Raw genomic sequence first — 16,086 nt, forward strand, 5'->3', positions numbered from 1 at the left:
CAGATCTCTGTCGCGTGCCAGCACCGACTTCTTCGCGTCACGTTCGGCAGCACGAACGATGTTTAATTTTTCTTCTATGCTGAGCACCCGGCGTCTTTTTTTATACGAGCTTCGGCATAACACGAGTCCTCACTTGCACAATGCCACAACGCTCTCTGGTACGGCGCTGAAATGATGTTGATGTTTACATGGCTTCACGCGCAAACGCACATGGCACTTGGAGGCCATTGTTCCGATCTCTGAGGCTTGTTGTTCTGCCAAGCTGCCCGATGGAGACCATGCACCGCTGTGTTTGCACAACGAAAAGGGGAAATGGCCGTTTTAACCAATGAGTGCAATAACCTGATACGGTTTATGCGGATACAAAAAACATCATGTTCAATGGCCGCTAAGTCGGGGATTTGACTTTACTACCTTAAAAATGAAACTACTGTTTAAGCGGGTACGGTTTAACGAGGTTTTACTGTACTGTACTTACTCGAATCTAGATCAGCCCCAATTTTAAGTTGACCCCCGAATGTCCGAAGCCTGGAAAAAATTTAAAAACTTACCTCGAATGTAAGCCAAACAAAAAAGGGAGGTTGGTGTTCACATAATGAAAACAGTATTTATTTAGGATTGCTACGGAACAGCCGACACAGTGTGGCTGCACTGAGGAGGAGGAAGACGACGTGGGCCCGCTTGATATAGCGTCGCCATTTTAGCCTTCCGTTAGCGTCTCTGTAGCTAGTGTATATAGCATTGGGCTTCAGCTACACGTAACATTAATTTGGTGGAGGTGGACGTTCGCCGTACCCGTCACTGAGCTTCGCAGCGGCCGCAACGGCGACAGTGCAACTTCGGCGCCTGCTGGCGGCACATCATCTACAGAACCGTCTCCGCCTGCAGCCCAGACCTACGTCGCCGTTTCCCCCCTCGGGATCCTGGTGTTTTCAACGGAGCCAGCAGTCCTGATGTTGACGACTGGCTCCGCTTATACGAACGTGTCAGCACCAGTTCACAGGTGGGATCCGACTATTATGCTTGCGAATGTTCTTTTTTACCTCGACGGAGCTCCACTTGCATGGTTCCAGACTCACGAAGAGGAGATCTCGAGCTGAGATCTCTTCAAAGAGAAGCTCCGCAACCTTTTTGGCAATCCGTTCGGTCGCCAAGTCAATGCCAAGAAAGCCCTTTCCACATGTGTACAGACGTTGACCGAGTCCTATGTGTCGTACATCCTCAACGTCTTGGCCCTTTGTGCCAAGGCTGACACGACCACGTCTGAGGACGATAAGGTTAATCACGTCCTCAAAGGCATTGCTGACGATGCCTTCAATTTACTGGTGTTTACCAACGTCACCAGCATCGATGCGATCCTCAAGGAGTGCCGCCGTCTCGAGCACGCTAAAAGCCGCCGGGTATCCCAGCACATCATGCGACTTCCCAACACAGCTGCTACGTCATCCTGTGAGGACCTCTTCCATCAGCCGTCGCGACGTGACAACTTGACCCGCATCATTCGTCGTGAGCTTGAAGCGGCACAACCGGCGGCCCCTTCATTCCCGCCACCTGATCATTCTCCGATGACAATCTCCTTGATCCAGGCCTTCGTCCGTCAAGAGTTGTCCAACGTCGGCCTGCACTCCATTCGTTCCGTATGCTCGGAACCTCTCTCTCCACGCCCGGCCCCAGCGCGCCCTTCTTACTCTTATGGACAGTGCAACCCCTCCGAATGGCGAACCGTTGACGACAAGCCGATCTGTTTTAACTGCCGACGCATTGGACATGTAGCTCACCACTGCCGCAGCCGCTGGACTTCTCCGACGCGCCATTCTCGTGATTACCACCCTCGCCCCTCTAGCGTGTCCTTTTCCTTTGCCCCTTCTATGCCCGCCCCATTATCTGACCCTGCGACGCCTTTGACACGACCCCGCTACTCCCGCTCGCCTTCTCCCTCCCGTCGTCAATCTCGCTCGCTCTCGTCTCGCCGTGCTCATTCTCCGACCTACTCGCCGCACCCCCGACCGGAAAACTAAAAACTAGACAGCGCAGCTTCAGGAGGTGAAGCTGCATTGACGACATTGGCACGAAATCCTCGTTTCGCCTTACCAACGAACAAGAATCTTTTGGACGTTCTCGCCGACAATGTTCCTGTGTGCACGTTGATTGACACCAAGGCGCATGTGTCAATTATGAGTGCTGCTCTTCACCGTCGGCTAAAGAAAGTTCTGACGCCTGCCCCGAACCGAGTTGTACAAGTCGCCGATGGAGGGACTGTCGCTACTGTTGGCATGTGTTCTGCCCGACTCACCATTGCTGAGAGACACAATGTCGTTCTCTTCACCGTCATCGAGCATTGCCCTCACGAACTCATTCTCGGTCTGGAGTTTCTTGCCCATCATTCTGCCCTCATTGACTGTTCGGCCGGCTCACTTCACCTTGACTTGCCTCTTCTTGCCGACCCTGTGGACCCGCCTCCAAGCCATCTGAGCTGCATAGATTTTATTCGCCTACCACCTCACTCTGTGACACACATAGACTTCTTGTCCTCACCAGCAGTACCTGACGGCAATTACGTGGCCGCACCAATTCCGGCCGTTATGCTTACACATGGTGTTATCGTACTGCACACTGTGCTGAAAATTACTGGCAACCGCACCTGCCTTCCACTTGTCAATTTCGCGCTAACCGCGCAAATTCTGCCTCAGGGGATCTCCTTGGCTACAATTTGCGCTTTGCAGGATGATGAGGTCGAGCCATTCACAGTGGAAGATCGTTACAGCTCAGCCCATACCGTGACGTCATCGCACGGTACTGACGTCGACATTAAGAAGATGGTCTCCTCTGACCTTACACCTGCTCAAGCTGAAGCCCTTTGCTGCGTTCTTGAAGGCTATCGCGACATTTTTTACTTTGACAATCGACCCTTAGGTCAAACGTCCGTCGTGACCCATCGCATAAACACTGGCGATACGAACCCTATTCACCGACATCCATATCGTGTTTCTGCGTCAGAACGAGCTGTTATCCAACAGGAAGTCAAAAAGATGCTTGCAAAGGACATTATCGAGCCTTCCTTAGTCCCTGGGCTTCTCCCGTCGTACTTGTCAAAAAGAAGGATGGAACGTGGCGTTTTTGTGTAGATCATCGCCACCTGAACAAATTCACAAAAAAGGATGTGTACCCTTTGCCACGTATTGATGACGCTCTAAACTGCCTGTACGGTGCCACCTATTTTTCTTCTATCAACTTACGGTCCGGATACTGGCAGATATCTGTCGACGACATGGACCGAGAGAAGACTGCATTTGTTACCCCTGACGGCCTTTATCAGTTCAAGGCGATGCCTTTCGGCCTCTGTAACGCGCCCGCCACCTTCGAACGAATGATGGACTCTTTGCTTCAGGGGTTTAAGTGGTCCACCTGTTTGTGCTATCTGGACTACGTCATCGTTTATTCGCCTACATTTGACACGCATCTAGACCGTCTTTCAGCGATTCTTGATGTGTTCCGCCGCGCCGGACTCCAGTTGAACTCGTCAAAATGTCACTTCGCTCGCCGCCAAATCACCGTCCCTGGACATCTTGTGGACGCCAGAGGCGTGCGACCTGACCCGGACCAAATTCGCGCCGTTACGAACTTTCCTGTTCCGAAGTCTACCAAGGACGTTCGTAGTTTCGTAGGGCTGTGCTCATATTTCCGACACTTTGTAAAGGATTTTGCGACCATCGCCCATCCCCTTACCGACCTCTTGAAGAACGACGCTCTATTTTCTTGGGGACCTGACCATGCCGCATCTTTTTCGCAGCTCACTACTCTCCTTACCACGCCTCCAATTCTGGCCCATTTTGACCCGTCTGCTTCAACGGAAGTTCGAACTGATGCCAGTGGTCACGGCATAGGAGCAGTATTAGCACAACACCAGCGTGGACATGATCGCGTTATAGCCTATGCCAGCCGACTTCTATCACCCGCCGAGCGCAATTAAATCACAGAGCGCGAGTGCCTCGCTCTTGTGTGGGCTGTTGCGAAGTTTCGTCCATACTTGTATGGACGCCCCTTCTGTTTCGTCACTGATCACCACGCGCTCTGCTGGCTATCCTCGCTTCAGGGCCCCGCGGGACGACTCGCTCGGTGGGCATTATGCCTGCAAGAATATACCTTCTCTGTGGTATATAAGACGCGACACTTGGACAAGGATGCTGATTGTTTATCCCGCTACTCCGTCGACGAATCAACTGATGCAGACGCCATGGCTTGCGTTTTCTCTGTGTTCAAGTTGTTTGAAATCGGCAACGAGCAATGCCGCGATCCTTCATTACGAGCCCTCATCGACCATCTGGAGTCAACGCCTGGCAACGCCTCTCTCCGGATGTTTCTCCTTAAGGAGGGGACATTATACCGCCGCAATCTCGATCTGCAATGGCCTTGACCTTCTACTCGTAATTCCATCGCACCTGCGTTCGACTGTCCTCCAACAACTTCACGATGCTCCCTTGGCTGGACACTTGGGCCTCTCGCGCACATACGACCGTGTACGACGTCGATTCTTTTGGTCGGGTCTCGTCCGCTCCGTGCGGCGCTACATTGCCGTTTGTGAGCCCTGTCAGCACCGGAAGAAGCCCTCCACACCTCCAGCCGATCGACATCCCGCCGGAACCCTTTCTCCGTGTTGGCTTAGACCTGCTTGGATCGTTTCCTCTCTCTGGCTGCGGAAATAAATGGGTCGCCGTCGCTACTGATTATGCCACGCGGTACGCAATCACCAGAGCCCTCCCGACAAGTTGTGCTACTGACGTTGCTGACTTTCTGCTCTATGACATAATTTTAGTGCACGGTGCTCCGCGCCAATTACTCACTGACCGTGGCCGCAGCTTTCTGTTGGCAGTCGTCGAAGACATCCTCCGCTCCTGCTCGACGAAGCGCAAGTTTAGCACGTCCTACCACCCACAGACCAACGGCCTCACGGAGCGCCTCAACCGGACCATCACCGACATGCTTTTCAAGTACATCACGACCGACCACCACGACTGGGATCTTCACTTACCATATGTGACGTTCGCGTATAGTTCATCACGCCACGACACCGTCGGCTATTCACCATTCTATCTCCTATATGGCCGAGAACCCGCGTTGCCCTTACACACTTTGTTGCCCTCGGCCAAACGTTCAGCCACTGAATATGCCCGCGACGCGATCGCACACGCCGACCACGCGCACCAGCTCGCCCGCACCCGTCTCAAGGCTTCACAGGAGCATCAGAGATGTCTCTATGATTGCCACCATCGCGACGTGCACTTTACTCCGGGTTCTCTGGTGCTTCTCTGGTCACCCATTGGACGTGTGGGCCTTTCTGAAAAGCTGCTGTCGCGCTACACTGGCCCATACCGTGTTGTGCAACAAGTCACCGATGTCACCTATGAAGTCATCCCCGCCGACCTCTCAGCATCATCGTCGGCTGCAAGTGACATCGTTCACGTGGCGAGACGAAAGCCATACCAGACACCTTTAACCACGGATGTGTAGATTAAGCACGGGGACGGTGCTTCTACTGCCGGGGGTGATGCTACGGAACAGCCGCCACAGTGTGGCTGCACTGAGGAGGAGGAAGACGACATGGGCCCGCTTGATATAGCGTCGCCATTTTAGCCTTCCGTTAGCATCTCTGTAAATAGTGTATATAGCATTGGGCTTCAGCTACACGTAACAATATGAACCTGCCGAGCCCACTCTACGTCATCATTGCTGCTAGCCTCGTACTCTTGCGGACATGCACAAGCTAGCATCCACGCGCCTACACATATGCAGACAGTGTGGCATGGCTCGTACATGTCGAAATGCAGCCCTATCTCGGTGAACAGCTCCTCTCTGTTATCGCGCACTTATTTTTTATCGCCATCATCTCCTCGTTGTAGCACATGCAAAAGGAATCTCCCGTTGCCCCGTCCAACGACAGACATTTTTCGCATCAAAGCTGAAGTCCCGCCTGGCTTGAATGTTTGATGATGCCTCTGCAGCTAGAACAACTTTCTATTTGTGATATCACCTGTTTGGTGCCATTATGATAATGCCACGCCTAACATCGTTTTAGCCACAATATCGATACGACACAGGTCAAAATGGCGGCGTTGCTCGTGTACTTTGGTTGGCTACTGGCGTGGCTAGTAGCGGCTGCAATACTGACTTTTCTAGATGACGCTCGCTATGCACAATATTTGTCATTTTCGATGACAAACTGGCACAATCTTTAAAATCCTCGAATCTAAGCCGACCCTAGAGTTTGGTATATGATTATTTGAAGAAGCTATCGGGCTAGATTCGAATAAACACGATATGCTGTACAGTCACCGACCGATCTTCCGGACTCCAAAAATTCGGACATGCCCGATTACAGTCGCCGACCGTTTATTTGGACCTCACGGGGACTGCGAAAATGTCTGAATAAACAGGTGTCCGAAAAAGCAGATTAAGAAAAAAAAAATGAAATCCTTTATTTCCACGCGCTTATTCGGGCTCGGCAGTAGGCTTGGAAGAAATCGTGAATGCGCCGTTGCACGCTGTTCCGTTTACGCCACGACCGGCTTTATTACTAAAGCTGGTCGTGGTTTACGCACAATCAGATAAGCCTGAATCTCGGAGAGGGTTGCACGGGGCGGCTGAAAGCCCAGTCACTGCTTGTACACGCTCCGCTTGCGACGGCAGCATAGCACATGGTGCGTCATCTTCCGACTCAGAGTCATCGTCCGGCGGTGCAGCAAAAACCTGACGAATGATCTTGCCGTCGTCAAGTTCTGCGCGTGTCAATACAGCAGTGTCAGCACCTATGAAACTGTCAAATGAGACGATGTCCGGAATCGCAATGCAACCACTGTGCAGGTCTCGGCAAAACATTTCCCGCGTCAGTAGGGAGCACATCGGATGGCGACAAGTCTTAGGCCTCCCGGCACCCGCTTGCCGGCACTGGACCCTTGACGCGATGTTTACGTATGCCGCGTTGGATCACCGAAACCTCGACACAGCACACAAAGCAAACACCACCGTGCCGACACCAGTCGCACAAACGAAAAACGCGGCCTGCTCGCAGCGTCTTGTGTGAAGAAACAAATCAGCTGCTGGATTGTCTTGACATGGCTTATTAAGCTGAAACCGGAACTGCTGCAGAGCCACTCTATCTAACCAGGCAGAAACGATGATGATGAGCGAGGATTTCCAGTAGCGCCACTTCGTGGGGCAGCAAGGAAGCTCCGTTCAAAATAAAAATGGCGTTCAGCAAGTCGAACCATGCACCGGTCAGAGTCGGTGCATGGTGCTCTCGACTGAGTTGGCTCAAGGAGTGTCCGAAAAATCAGATGAGAGGTTGCAAGGTGTCTGAACTTTCCGCAGTTGTTATACATTATGGTCTATGGGGAGAATGGCGGTGCCGCGAAGCTGACCGAATAATCGGGCATGTCCGAATTTTCGGAGTCCGGAAAATCTGTCGGCGACTGTATTCGGTCAGCTTCGCGGCACCGCCACTCTCCCCATAGACCATAATGTATAACAACTGCCGAAAGTTCGGACACCTTGCAACCTCTCGTCTGATTTTTCGGACTCTGCTTCAGCTAAGTCGATCGAGAGCACCATGCACCGACTCTGACCGGTGCACGGCTCGACTTGCTGAGTGCCATTTTTGTTTTGAACAAAGCTTCCTTGCTGCCCCACAAAGTGGTGCTACTGGAAATCCCCGCTCATCATCATCGTTTCTGCCTATTTAGATAGAGTGGCTATGCAGCAGTTCGGTTTCAGCTTAGTAAGCCATGTCAAGACAATCCAGCAGCTGATTTGTTTCTTCACACAAGACGCTGCGAGCAGGCCGCGTTTTTCGTTTGTGCGACTGGTGTCGGCACGGTGGTGTTTGCTTTGTGTGCTGTGTTGAGGTTTCGGTGATCCAACGCGGCATACGTAAACATCGCGTCAAGGGTCTAACGGCGCCGACAGTGCCCGCGCAGACTGCGCTGGGGAATGCCGGCAAGCGGGTGCCGGGAGGCCTAAGATTTGTCGCCTTCCGATGTGCTCCCTACTGACGCGGAAAATGTTCTGCCGAGACCTGCGCAGTGGTTGCATTGCGATTCCGGACACCGTCTCATCTGACAGTTTCATAGGTGCTGACACTGCTGTACTGACATGCGCAGAACTCGACGACGGCACGATAATTCTTCAGGTTTCTGCTGCACCCCCGGACGATGACTCTGAGTCGGAAGATGACGCACCATGTGCTGCGTCAACTGAAACAAAACCAGCGATGCAAGCCTGATTCAGTGGTGACCCTACCGCGCCCCACTTACTGAGCGACCCATCACCCAGCACAAAGTTGACAAGATGCTTTCTCATAACATTGTTGAACCTTCTTGTAGCCCATAGGCATCCACTGTTGTACTACTAGTTAAAGAGAAGGGTAACAGTTGGCGATCTTGTGTGAATTATCAGCAGCTCAACAAGATTAGAAAGAGGGATGTCCATCTGCTACCACGCATTGACAATGTCCTGGATTGCCTCCCTGTAGCACCATATTTTTCGTCCATAGATGTTTGCTCCAGGTACTGAGAAATTGCTGTCGATGGCATGGACCGTGAGAAGACTGCTTTTATTATTCCCAATGGCATTTATCATTTCAAAGTGATGCCTTTGGGTTTACATAATGCCCAAGGACATTTTAATTAATGATGGATGCCCTCCTACACGGTTTTAAGTGGTTCATCTGTCTCTGCTACCTAGACGATGCAACTGTTTTTTCTCCGACTTTTGCAATGCACCTCGCATGTCTACCGACAATCCTATCTGCTTGCCGTCAAGCGGGGCTATAACTAACTTCATCCAAATGCTACTTTAGTAATCATAAATTTCTGCGCTCGGACATCTTGTCGATTCTTTTGGTGTATGCCCTGATCTAGATAAAATACAGGCAGTGAAGGACTTTCCCATGCCAACACGTGCCAAAGACATTCGCAGCTTCTTCGGCCTCTGCTCCTACTTCCGTCGGTTTGTCCGAAATTTTCTGGTCGTTACACGCCTTCTCAATCAGCTCCTCAAAAAAGACTCTGCCTTCATTTGGGGCCCTGAGCAAGCTATGCTTTCACCAAGCTGACTGGGCTGCTCCCCTCCCGTTCTCACTCACTTTGATGCGTCAGCTCCAACAGAAGTTCGTACCGATGCCAGTGGCCATAATATTAGAGCTATCCTGTCCCAGAAACAACAAGTGCAAGAACGTGTTATTGCCTATGCCAGCCACCTTCTGTCCCCTGCTGAGTGCAAATATTCTATCACTGAACGCAAGTCTCTGGCTCTCGTTTGGGCAGTGGGTAAATTCCGCCCCTATGTATACCGCCAGCAAATCACACTCATCACTGATCCCCACGCTCACTGTTGGCTTTCATCCCTAAAAGAACCTTCTGGGAGCATAGGCCGCTGGGCTCTGCACTTCCAAGAATACAGCTACTCAGCCGTATACAAGACAGGCCGGTTACATCAAGATGCAGACTGCTTGTTGTGCCATCCTGTCGACCCAACTGATGTTTCTGTGGCCGCCATACATGTGAATATTCTCTCTCCGACTGCTTTTTGTGATATCGGAGCAGAACAATGCCAGGACACCTCCTTACATGATCTTATTCAACGGCCGACTTCACCGATGCCTGATCCTGACCTTTGCATGTTTGAACTTCAATATAGCATATTGTACCGCTCATGCATGCGCCCTGATGGGTCTGACCGATTCTTATTTGTCCCTGCTCATCTGTGTCGGACTGTTCTTGTCCAGCTTCATGATAAGCCAAATGCCGGTCACCTTGGCATGTCACGGACTTATGACCGCATTCGTCGGAGCTTCTCTTGCTCTGGTCTTCTTTGTGACGTCTGCTATTATATTGCTGCATGTGACCTTTGTCAACAACGAAAAAAGCCGAACGCACTCCCTGCTGTCCACCTTCAACCACTTGACGTACCATCAGAACCATTCTTCCGTGTAGGTGTTGATCTTCTAGGTCCTTTTCCTACGGAAAATAAGTGGATTGTTGTAGTAACAGACTATGCCATCTGATATGCAATCACACGGGCTATTCTGACAAGCTGTGCCACCAATGCTGCAGATTTCCTATTAAAGAATGTTACCCTTCACATCGGTGCCCCGTGACAGCTCCTCACCAACCGAGGCCACTACTTTTGTTTCTAAGGTTGTCAATGACATTCTAGACTCGTGCGCAACTAAACGCTAACTTGCTACTGCTTACCACTGACAAATTAATGGTCTAAGTGAGTGCGTAAACCAAACCCTTACTGACATGATTTCCACGTATGTCTCTGCTGAACATCGCGACTGGGACGTTGCACTATCATTCGTTACTGTTGCTTATAATTCTTCTCACTACGATACTGCAGGTTTCTCTACATTCTTCCTCTTGTTTGGCCATGATCCTGCGCTACTTTTTGACCCCATCCTGCCTGCTAGGCTGAATTTCACATCTCAGTATGCCCATGAAGCTATACTCAAGGCACAAGAGGTATGCCGTATTGCCCAACGTCAACTTGTAGACTCCCACGAACATAAATGGTGTTTATATGATACCCGCCATCGTGTTGCCCACTACACACAGGGTGTCTTGGTTGTCTTTTGGTTACCGCTGCGACGCGTTAGTCTCTAAGAGAAGTTACTTTTACACTACTGTGGCCCTTACGGAGTCTTGCATCAAGTAACCGACATCAGGCACGAAACTGCCCCTCTGGATCCCACCGTGGCACAGCCTCGCTCTGACAGAGCCCACATCACACGTCTTAAACCGTATCATTTGACCGCCTTCTAACCACTACGGCTTATGTGCTTCAGCCACCGGGGGTCATCTGAGAGGCTGATGAAGAAGGTGACACTCTTGAACTTCACGAGCTAGCTACCATCATGTCAGCAGCTACAGTTTTTGTAAATATCCTGTAAATATTGCAGTTGTCTTTTCCCCACAACAATACTGAATATTCGAAAAATATGATAGTAGATATTTGATTCCTGAACCGAATTATTTGAATGTTATTCGGTGATATTTCAATATTCGCACGCCCCTATCGAATAGCCTTTTGCAATGTGTGACAGCCATATAAGGTGGCTGATTATCTTCCAGATTGATCTATCAATGTAACAGAGCGTCATGAAAGGAGCAACGTGGTGCAATATTGTGGTCAACTTTACTCTTTAAATTTTGTTTTTGCATAATGTATTCCCCAGGGCAAAAGTGCATGAACCAGGGATTTCACAATAAAGGAAATCTTATTCAGTGTGTATGAATGCAATCAGAAATAGAGGACCCAAGTCCAAATTTTGTAGTGCAAACAAACTTTCCGACGCAATAATCAATTTCAGTCTGTGCATCTGAATTCACATACTGCATTTTTGCGCACACAACCCACCACTTTGCATAATTGGCACCCCCAGTTACAACAGCCCGGAAAAAAAAAAATATCTCCGAGTGTAATCCCCTGAAGCAACTGCATACAACACAGATCAAATATTTGCTAAAAAAGTCTCCATTTGTAGATGCCCGACTCCACGTCGTACCTTCAGCCAGCAGCTCCGTTTCCCCATTATTCGGCGATGCTAACAAAGCTGGATTCACATGCTGGTTGTTATCATGGATGAATCAGTCGCATGATATCTGATGTGAATCGGATCACTTCACAGCAAGCACCTGCACATCCGAGGATGACACTGCAGACAGAGAGGCCCTCGCACCGGCAATGGTGACGGAGCAAATGCGACCTAGCAGAACATCCCAATGGCGATTTGGCTCACCGTTGTATCACAAATCACTTTGCGCAGACTGAGGGAGCGCTGCGAGAATGGGTGACATACGAGTTTGCCGGTGCCATGTGCACTATTCGATAACTACTAAATGCAAAATGGTGACCAGTAAAGGGAAGGAGAATGGGCAACCATGAAACAGGGGAAAAGGGAGCTTCAACCCGTAGGAGCGGGGAGGAGGTGGGGTTCCCTACGGGATAGCGAAACTTTGAATGACACAGAAACGTGCCTTCAGCTGAAGCTTCACTGCAGTGTGTGCCGCACTGCCGTGACGCCACCCTTCATAGCGAAATTTGCATATACAGTCAAACCCGGATATATCGAATTCGACGGGGACCGGAAAATAGTTCGATATAGCGAAAATTCAATACACAGATAAGGGCCAAAAAAGCACTCGTGATCATAAAAAAATTGTGGCTTACCGATTGGAACAGCCGCGAATCACATAGCATGTGCACACAATATGAAAGCGCTTTATTTCACGGGATTTTGGGCTGCTTTTTCTTCTGGGAAATGAAGTTGAAAACACTAGTCTCAATCTTCTTAAGACTGTCCAAATGCAAGAGCCCAGTGCCTTCCATTTCGCCGCAACAGTGCCGAATCAGGCTGAACGCAGACACTAGTTCACTGGCTGTGCATGGACACGTTTCTTCGAAAACACAGCTGCCCTCGTCGTCGCTGGAATCGCCATCTTGAACGGCAGCTGTTCCAGCCACAATGTCCTCGTCAGCGAGGTCGGCTACCGCTTGAACTTCGTTGTCAGCGTTAATGAAGTCATGAACAGTCACTTCGGATGGGACGGCGTCGGGAAAATTGGACAAGTCACGAAACGTGTCCTCCAAGCACTTATTCTCATCTAAAGCTTCCGGACATTCATCTCCGGCCACTTCAAGGCCTGCCTTGCCGAAAAAGTTGGCTGCTGTGACCTGCTTCACGTCGCCCCAAGCGCTGGTAATCATCTGGATCACGCCGAGCAGGTCAATCTTGAGATCAGTTCCCATGCGGAGGTTTACAAGGAGCCGTTGAATAAGTTGCTTCCAATAGCCTACCTTGAATGCCTTTATGATACCTTGGTCGAGGGGCCGCAGTCTCGCTATGGTGTTCGGCGGGAGAAACTACAGTTCGATGTGCTGCAGCTTGCAAGTCGTTCGATGGGCTGAACAGTTGTCTACCAGAAGGCAAACTCGGCGGCCCGAGTTGCCCAACTCAGCGTCCCAAGCCTGCAGCCATTCAACAAAAAGTTGACGTGTCATCCAGGCCTTCCTATTACAGCCGTAGCAGACAAGAAGCTGTTTACAGTTCTTGAAGCAGCGCGGTGACTTGCTCTTCCCGATCACGAATGGCCGTAGCTTGCATGCACTTTGCTCATTTTACTGCCGTGACATGAGGTTCCACGAAGAGCAAGTGTCTTATTCAGCAACATTTGCCAAAAGTGACCAGTTTTGTCTGCATTGAAAATTTCTGCAGGCGAAAACTTTTCAGTGATCTTCGGTCACTCCTCAGAAAGCCACTGCTGCATTTCCTGGCTGCTGACAGCCCCACTTTTGCCTGAAACGGCCTTTCCTACAATGCCGTGGCGGTTTTTAAACCGTTGCAGCCACCCAGTGCCACCGCAAAACTTCTCTTTGCCAAGAGCCGTAGCAAACCATTTGGCCTTCTCGATTAACATCGGGCCATCCACGGGAATATTTTTCGCTCGGATTTCAAGAAATCACGTATAGAGTGCCTTCTCCACTTTGTCAAAAGCAGCAGGGCGCACACGACACACTCCCGAGTGACTTTTCTCACCTGTTTTAAGCTTGATGTCCTGCTCATTTTTTAACAACGTATTTAACGTACTCCACGGAATGCCAATACGTCTGCCATGGAGGACTTCTTTTCTCCGTTCTTGACATGCTGGATTACCTCAAGCTTTCTTGCAAAGTCCAGATTCTTCGTCTTTTTTATGACCGCGGATGCCATAGCTCACCAGATGACCGCAATCATACACGCTACACACGGCACGTTGAAACACAGGTACGCACAACAAATTGCACGATGCACAGATGGAGCAGTTCAAGCGAAGCCTGTTCGAGCGGCAGTCAACGGGGCTGCGAAGGAACGACAAAGGGTAAAGAAAGAATAGAGCGCGGAAAAAGATTGCCTGGCCCACGAGCGACCGTGCCGACCCCTCACTCTCTCTCCCTCTTCCCAGGAAGCGAGGCTTGGAAACGTCGCAGCGTCTCCATGCCGCGCACTCTCTTCGCTGAGCTCCTATGATGATGATAGTGATCTAAAGAAAGGAAGGACGCTTGATTCTCCAATGGCCTTGCCCAATGCACATGCCGGCGGTAGAGGAGGAGCGAGAGAGTTCGCGCCGGTGGGGCGCAAGAATGGGGGAAAGGCTCTGAGTCTCCGTCGCTAGGCGACGGCCGCGCATGCGCAGAGGAGAAGCCTGCTGACTGACTCTGCGGAAATGTTTTCCCCCGAGAACGGGACATAAATGTTTTTGGGAAAAGCGCACCTTCCAGGGGCGCGGCGTAGCGCGGCGTTTAATATATCGAATGTCCGACGATAATGGAATTCAATATACTACACAATTGTCCTATACTTTTACACAGTATTTTCAAGGGGGTAATCTGTGTGTTCAATATAGCCAATAATTCAAAATATGCGGGTTCAATATACCCAGGTTCGACTGTAATCCCCAACTTTACTGTTAGATTTTTTGAAATTTTGTTGCGGGCTATATGCGCTAAATTACGGTAAATTTCTTCTGCACCTGTTAATGCAACTTGATATTGAGGACTGAAGTCCAAACTTTGCCCTGAAAATGAATTTTGCCACATACTTGTCAATTTCAATTTGTGCGTCTGAATTGCACATAATTTTTTTCCCCCCCGATAGCCTTCGGTCCATACACTTTTGCTCCCAGGTACACATCCAGAACATGCAAGCTTCGAGCATCACTAACCTGGAAAGGACTGCTAGCCTCTACCATGAGCTGCTGCTCATGACGAAGGACAAGCGTGACGAGCGGCTTGACAAACGCCGGACCCGCCGCGGGGATCTGGTGGAAGATGGCAATGATGGCGGCGCACTGGTGCACCTCGGTGGAGTTGGGACCGCGATGCGGAGTGCGCACAGCCACCTCGAGCCAGCAGCCCAGGTGCTGCAGCAGCTGGTCGCAGAGCTTCTCGTTGAACGTGTGCGGGAACAGCTGGGTGAGGTAGCTCAAGCGCTGGATCACGCTCAGCGACAGCTGCCTGAAGTCGCCCAGCAACATCAGCAGTGACCGGATCGCCTTGTGCACCTGCAAACAGGTCCACATGTTAGCCCCTTCAGGCACCAATTCATTCAGTGGATTAGAAACTTACTTTCACCACCTTTCTTGAATTTTCAGAACCATAGAAAGAATACAGCAGCAGAATAGTTAAACATTTTTAATTCTTTAGTGAGATTTGTCATTTTTACGGAATGCGAAGTCCAGGCAACAATTCACTAAGGCACCATCAGATATGCAAAAATCAACGATTTCTTGTCTAGCAGGCTTTAAAAGCGCTTATCCAGCCACTTGAAAATTATGCCGGGTGCAATATATTGTAAAAAACAATGAAATAATGAAACCTGCTACTTACAACAAACTCACACAACATCTACCTTCCAACTTGTTTTACTAAAACATTTTGCATGCATTATTCAAGCTTGCAGCTCAATTCCAATCAGAATTGTTTCAAGATGAATGCAACAAATTTTAAATATTTTTGCTTTCAACAAGAATGATGGTGTTTGCTATTGATGCACTATCTTCGCATGCACAATTGTGTACAAAGCGCCTGAAAGGGTTAGGGAAGCATTACCACGTGTCCCCTGCTTGTGAATATGTTTTTGTTTTATAGCGATATCAATTAGACAAACACTCAAGGCACATTAGTGCTGCTGCCACGAGTGGTGGCGGTGGCGACGTCTATCACGGCCAAAGGTGCACGCACAGCCCACGCGTGCAGAGTTAAAAAAATCTCTCTTCAGAGACACAAGAGACATGCAGTGCATTTTGCTGTAAAAACGAGGGCAGCGTTCAGCTTTCTACTTCAACTTAAATTTCTCGAGGCATAAATCAATTGATCTAACAAGCAATGGTTAAAATGTAGTTGTGACACATCCTAGACCCATTTACAGTACACTAGAATAGGGGTAGTGTGTTACAGTGGAATCTCGATGATACGATCACGGCTAATACGAATTTCTGGATGATACGAATTTTTCTGTGGTCCCGGTCGAGCCCCATTACTTTCCAACGTGCT

At 49.9% G+C, this 16,086-nt stretch overlaps 1 protein-coding gene across 6 annotated transcripts in view; it reads right to left on the minus strand.

Annotated features, from left to right (window-relative positions):
• The window catches only part of Nipped-A (Transcription-associated protein Nipped-A), a 413,461-nt gene that overhangs the window by 232,519 nt on the left and 164,856 nt on the right, over window positions 1-16,086 (minus strand). For 5 of the 6 annotated variants that reach the window (XM_065445525.1, XM_065445501.1, XM_065445517.1 and 2 more), the window contains 2 exons: window positions 14,757-15,095; window positions 9,963-10,010 (listed from right to left, as the gene is read on the minus strand). In XM_065445525.1, the coding sequence (XP_065301597.1) occupies window positions 9,963-10,010; window positions 14,757-15,095 (387 nt within the window). The remainder of the gene's footprint in view (window positions 1-9,962; window positions 10,011-14,756; window positions 15,096-16,086) is intronic. The other variant, XM_065445508.1, reaches the window with a different exon arrangement.

This window comes from Dermacentor albipictus, chromosome 1 (genome assembly GCF_038994185.2).
Source record: "Dermacentor albipictus isolate Rhodes 1998 colony chromosome 1, USDA_Dalb.pri_finalv2, whole genome shotgun sequence".
Classification (NCBI taxonomy): Eukaryota; Metazoa; Arthropoda; class Arachnida; order Ixodida; family Ixodidae; genus Dermacentor; species Dermacentor albipictus.